Source organism: Aphanomyces astaci (assembly GCF_000520075.1).
Source record: "Aphanomyces astaci strain APO3 unplaced genomic scaffold supercont1.46, whole genome shotgun sequence".
Lineage (NCBI taxonomy): Eukaryota > Oomycota > Saprolegniomycetes > Saprolegniales > Verrucalvaceae > Aphanomyces > Aphanomyces astaci.
The window spans coordinates 235470-241476 of NW_009798309.1; the positions used below are offsets into that span (position 1 = coordinate 235470).

Genomic DNA, 6007 nt, shown 5'->3' on the forward strand with positions numbered 1-6007 from the left:
TAAAGATGAATACCCTAAGGGATAAATGGGTACCAGAAATGCATATAATATAAAGTGATGTTTTGTCTTGAGGACTTGGTTTTTCTTGTTGTACTCGGTAGGAGGGTTCTCGAGGTAAACCCCCTCCTGAATCCCTGAATCGATTGGAATGTGTTTCAAGTCATGGATTGGAGCTTTCGCAAAAAAGGCGACATGTATTTGTAATGGTACATATGGATAAATTCCAGTGTATTTAATCCAATCATAATCTTGACCTCGTTCTCCTACAATATAAAATTGAAATTCTTGGCATTCTGTTTTCCCATAGAAAACGACCTGCATGATAGGTCCAGTTTTTCCTCGGTTCTCTGTAGCGTCACTGTAGTACTGTGCATACTTCGAAATAAGCTTGAAGAGTCGATACATACAGTTGTTCCAAGCACATGGCAGTAATATGTCCAAGTGTCGTGAACGATGGAAAACCGCCTTGCGATGCTCCATTCTAGTATACTGTACTACACCATTTTGCAGTTAAATTGGACGAATGCCCGATGTATTTGGTGGTGTACCCGATATAATTAGCCATGTGCCCAATTAATTTGGCACACCGAGGTCATGTGCCCGATATATTTGGCGGTGTGCCGATATAATAAGCCGTGTGCCTGAGTAATTGGCCACTTGCCCGATGAATTGTGTCGTGTGCCCGATGAAAATGGAATAACTCAAATAATTATATTCCATGGAGTGCAAATCAGTTGTGGTGGAAACACCAGTGGTTGAAGTTCGGAGGAAAACGCGCGAAGGCGGTACTATCTGTCAATGGTTATATATATATATATATCCAATCATATCTGTTATTCTATTGGAGAATGAAGCTTGGCAAATCACTGATGCGTTGGCAAAGCACTGATTGCCCACGTTAGTAAATATATTCAACAACTAAAAGCAATTAAATTTTGACTAGAGGTAAAAGAATGATTGAAATAAAATTCCTAGGGTTTTGTATGGCTTGTACTTCGAAGTATACGACAGTAAATATGGCTGACGACATTTTGATAGGTATTATGAGTTATCTCAAAATAAAACAACAATTAGCGCCTCATATTTGGGCAGGAAATTTATTTTCAGAGTACGAATCGAATACAAAAGTCAGCACGTCAGTCTGACAAGAATCTTGACGTTTGACCCCCCGATGGCTCCGCCTACTGTTGAAGAGAATTGAGTGCGCTTCATCGTATACAGTATGCAAGATTTGAAGGATTTGACGTAAGGCGCAGTACATGTAGGAGTGCATCAATATTGGCATCTAAATCCTGGAAGGTTTGAGTTTCTACCAATTCGATTGCTTCATTTCGAGTTGAGTGATTTTGATTGGATATTACCGTATAACCTATGGCCTTCCGGGTGGGAGGTATTTCACAACCAAACGACATTGGTGCTTTGACTCTAATTTTTCCACTTAGGTATATAAACTTCAGTACAGCAAATCATATGAACATTGCAGTTTTCAGCTAATGATTTAAGATCGTATAAAATAATACAGGTATTACAATTTCACAGTAGAATACAAATTGAAACAAAATTTATTCGTCGTTACTGTTGACATCCATATCGTCCATTGGATCAATTGTGTCATCAATAGCGCACCGCGCTACTAATTCAGACAACATGTGCGCTGAGCCCGCATCTTCAGGCGATTCAGCAATTTCCTCCTCTTGAACCACAATCTTGCGATTATCGAAGCCATTCATGATGATGAATTCATCCAAATCTGACCACGATTCCGTAATCCATTGCACAGGAGTCGGACGCTTCGGGGCTTCAAGCTGTAACGTCTCCTTCTTCGCCTTGCTTCGTAGGACTTGCCGAAGAATACTGGGGAAAAAGGCCACCCACATCTGACGCAGTCGCGCCTGTATTTGTCGGATCCACGCGAAGTCAGCAGGTTGACAAACATAAAGGAATCTTCTGCAGCAGAACATTCAACTCCGCAGCACACATGACGACTTCATCAGTAAAGTGCGCTGAGAAGTCGTCTCACAACAGCAATACCTTCTTCGTGTAGCCGTCGAGTCGGGCGGAAAAGTGGAGCGCAGGAAGTCCACACTAATCCCAGAGTTCCACCATGCGGTGGGATTACGGTAGATGCGACAACCAAACTTGTCCTGAAGTGGTTCGACGTCCTTCCACAAATTCTTGCCGAGCCCTTGCCGTTGCACCAGGTTCTTCTGCACGACGGACTTGATCTTCGACGCCTTGGTCTTTAACACCAGAAACAATGGGTACTGCTTGCTCGTCGAATCAGCCATGACCATCTCTGTCGCACGATTCTTAGTCTTGCCACTGCACTTGGTCCAGATGGTATGGTCCCCCTTCGAATTCAACGTCTTGGTGGGGGAGGTACTCATAGTTGACGCCGGTCTGATCCGCGTTGTATATGACGTCGACGTTGTTGTGACGGAACACCTAAGCAACACGAGCCGCGAACTGGTCCAGTGTCGTTGCACCGTCGCCTTGAGTATCTTGCCCGGTGCGAGGCTGAGTATGCAGGGCAAACTTGTATCACTTCTTGAGCCTTGGAGCCATGACCAGCTTGCGGTGAAGGCACTTTCGTCCAATCCGACGTGAATTGTCATCTCCAAGGCCATGACTTGAATCATTAGAGGGGTCACCGGAACACCGCCAGTGCGCATTGAGTTGACCAATTGAGCAAGCTGCTCTTTGGACTCCTTCGATAGCGTTGTCGCCATGCCAATCGCTCGTGAACAGAGGTGACGCGAAGTCTTAGGATTAGATGTTTTAGACCTAATGTGATCACGCTGTATAAGCCAGGAGTACAGCTTCTTACGAGTAGAGACCAACTTGGCGCCACTGGGATGGGAGAAGTGCTTAGCAAGTGTCGCCGCCATCCCAACGCCGTCAAAGGTCTCGATGACTGCTTGCTTCACCGCGAACGATACGTGGACATTGCTGTACTTCTTCCAAGGTTTGGTGGGGCCTTGTTTGAGGCGTGGACGGCCACGAGGCTTAGTTTGAGGCATCGTCATTTGGCTGCTGTCCATTTTGAAAGGTGTGGAGTGACGTGCCTTGTCAAGAGAGCTCGAGCGCGCAAAAAACCTCTCAAAATAATTTTCCCTTTATGCATTGATAATATATAAGTAGCTGGAGTATTTATGCATTATAAAAGGTTATATTGCCGCGAAAGGCGAACTTGTATCATTTTTTGCATTGCGTGAGTATATGAGCATCAATATATAGAGGAACCCGGAAGAACATAGCCACCCGGAAGGACATAGGTTATACGGTATATTATTCATGGTTCATTTTTTACAACCGCGATTGTCGTGATTTGGTGCTATCTTATTGCACCTAATGAATAAAAATACTCCATTGACCAATGACCTCTGGGCCAGTAGGGTGGGGCTGTTCGTGAAGCATCATGACTTTACCTACTCTAAGGTGATGAATGCGTAAAAGCGTGTTGTCGTCCATACTGAAGGATTTATCATCTAAAGAAAATCAATTGAAGTATTGTTGAAATGCATACTGCCATAAAGGGCAGCTGGTGGGACTACATTCAAATTGAAAATTGTGGCTGGTCCGAAACCCCAGAATCAATCAATACCCGATATTTATCGATGTGCGAGTGCTGCTGCGCTGAGCCCCGTGATATTAACCAAATCGCACACATACAGTCTGCGCCAAGTGAATACGAAGGGGCAATATTTTGACCATATGTAGGTAGACCTACGCACTTGAGCATTTTTTCCTCTGCAAATCAATACGACGAAAGATGATGGGATAAACACCCTGTGAAATACAACAAGAAAACGAAGCATCACTGGATGTGATATGGCGCGGAATCAGATTTTAGTGTGAATACGAAAGGGATGAATTTCATCGCACACAGATAGATCCAAATATGTGGTTTCACAGGTTGTACTTCGGCACCACCTGAGCAACGAGCCTTCAATCTTACTAAAACCCACAACTGCTACTTAAAACATGCCTCGAGGTGAACTGTTCACTGAAGAAGAACCTGGCATGATGTTACTCTACGCTTCGACAACAGATTTATCGGACCGAGCATGCAAAACGGATCTCCTACTGGACGCACCCCTGCATACAATTCAACGATGACTCAACGAGAACGAGAGGTTCGAGTATGCCAAGCGATTGTACATGCCGTCCTTGACGAAAACACACAAGTCACATCGAACGGAGTACGCCGAAAGACACCTTGCCGGCAACACGATTGGGATACCATCATTTGGTCGGACGAGAATTAGTTCAACGTGGATGGCCCCGATGGCCGGCAGAAGTACTGGTATGACAAGCGGCTGCCGAAACAGCATTATCACACGCGTCAAACTTGACGCGTGTCATGAGCGGGAAGAGTGTCATGGTATGGGGGCGTTTTTACTGGACGGCCGGAGCGAATTGGCGGTTTTGTGGGGCAAGGAAATTGCGTTGACGTAGCTCGACAACTCTAAAACTATCTGTTTCCGTTTGCCCATGAGAACTATGGCCTTTATTTCGTTTTCATGCAAGATGGTGCCGGGTACAAGTCGTCATGAATTTTCTGGGTGAAGAAAATATCACCGTATTTTTCATCCCGCCTAATTCTCCGATCTCAATCCTATCGAAAACTTGTGGTGGAGGGTAGCTCAAGTGGTGTATGCCAAAGAAAAACAATATCGTGATGTTGGGTCACTTGTTGCTACCATCCAGTCGACATGGGACGACATTGTGAGCTGACAAAGCTGGTTCAATCGATACCTAAGTGCCGTGTTGATGTTATGAAGGCGAAGGGTTGTAAGGCTAAGCATTAGGAATACTTTATGGTATGGATTTGCATCGGTAACGTAAACGGCCACTTTATGGATACTTTTAATGAGGCGTTGCTGGAGAATTGGCATAACTTCCTGAAAACTGGTCATATTTTGATTTCGATTCTTGCAACACCAAGATGAAACGCAGAACAATCCAGTATGACTCACTCCATCGGGTCTTGAGGGGATTGTTGTGTGCAAAACAACCAATTTTCAAGGCAATTACACTTGACTTGAGTTGACGGTTTATGGATACTCTTTTATACTTAAAATATGTATGCTCTCTTGCATACTTTGTGCTAGGGTAGGGTATTAAAATTAAACGGGTAAATATGTATTTGAGGCAGGTTATTGATTCAAAGAGTAGGCCGCACATACCACATTTTACCAAAAGACCCAAGATGACCACAACGGCAAATCTAGCCACATCAAGTGAAGTACCCAAAAGGTATGAATGCATTGCTTCATCTAGACAACAACACTGTCCACCATGTCGTCTTTGTCTGATTGTGGAGACTCGTAGTCTGAAGAGTCCGTCGATGTCGCTCCCGTCGCGCGCTTGGGTGATAAGCTGTATTATTTTGTGGAGGTTTTGCCGCTCAAAATCCTGGAGATTCTATTGGCTTATCCGACGTATCCATAAACCGTCCAAGTATCTATAAAGTGGCCGTTTACGTTAACTTCGCTAATTTCAGTTTTTTGTATCCTATCGTGTACACTTGGCGTAGCAAAACAAAAGTGCATATTTGATAAAGCAAATATTCACCCAGATCACCCACCGCATCGCTGGAGCTTGTTTATTAGTCGGTCGTGATGGTGGAATATATCATCAGATCGCAGACCTAAAGCAGTCAGTAGGGAGACGCGAGAAGAAATCGCAAACTCCATCGCGTAGGTGGACGAGGATCGGATCCAAAGCAGGATCAGATAAGTGCACTGCTCGGATGCCAGCCAAGAGGTCCTGGTGGACAGTGGAGATGGAGAAGATCTCCATGTTGTCAAAGCACTTTGACAACGTTGTCGCGGCCAGGCTTGTATTCAGGATGAATTCCGAAAAGGACATCTAGCGCTGCATGCACTAGCAGAGACGCGGTGAGTGGACGGCCATGCGTAGTGATACGTGGTCATTGAAGACTACGAATTCCCCCGAACCAAGAAGGTAGATACGAAACTTCTTGAGGGCATAGTAGGGCATA

General features: G+C 44.7%; 1 protein-coding gene across 1 annotated transcript; it reads right to left on the reverse strand.

The window, feature by feature from the left end:
- Positions 1 to 1562: 1562 nt before the first annotated feature.
- H257_13213 (hypothetical protein) lies at positions 1563 to 3041 on the reverse strand (the record flags this gene model as incomplete). The annotated part of the gene is made up of 2 exons (XM_009840680.1): positions 1563 to 1892; positions 2160 to 3041. 2 exons carry the CDS (start codon positions 3039 to 3041, stop codon positions 1563 to 1565), a joined length of 1212 nt encoding a protein of 403 aa, XP_009838982.1.
- Positions 3042 to 6007: the final 2966 nt, after the last annotated feature.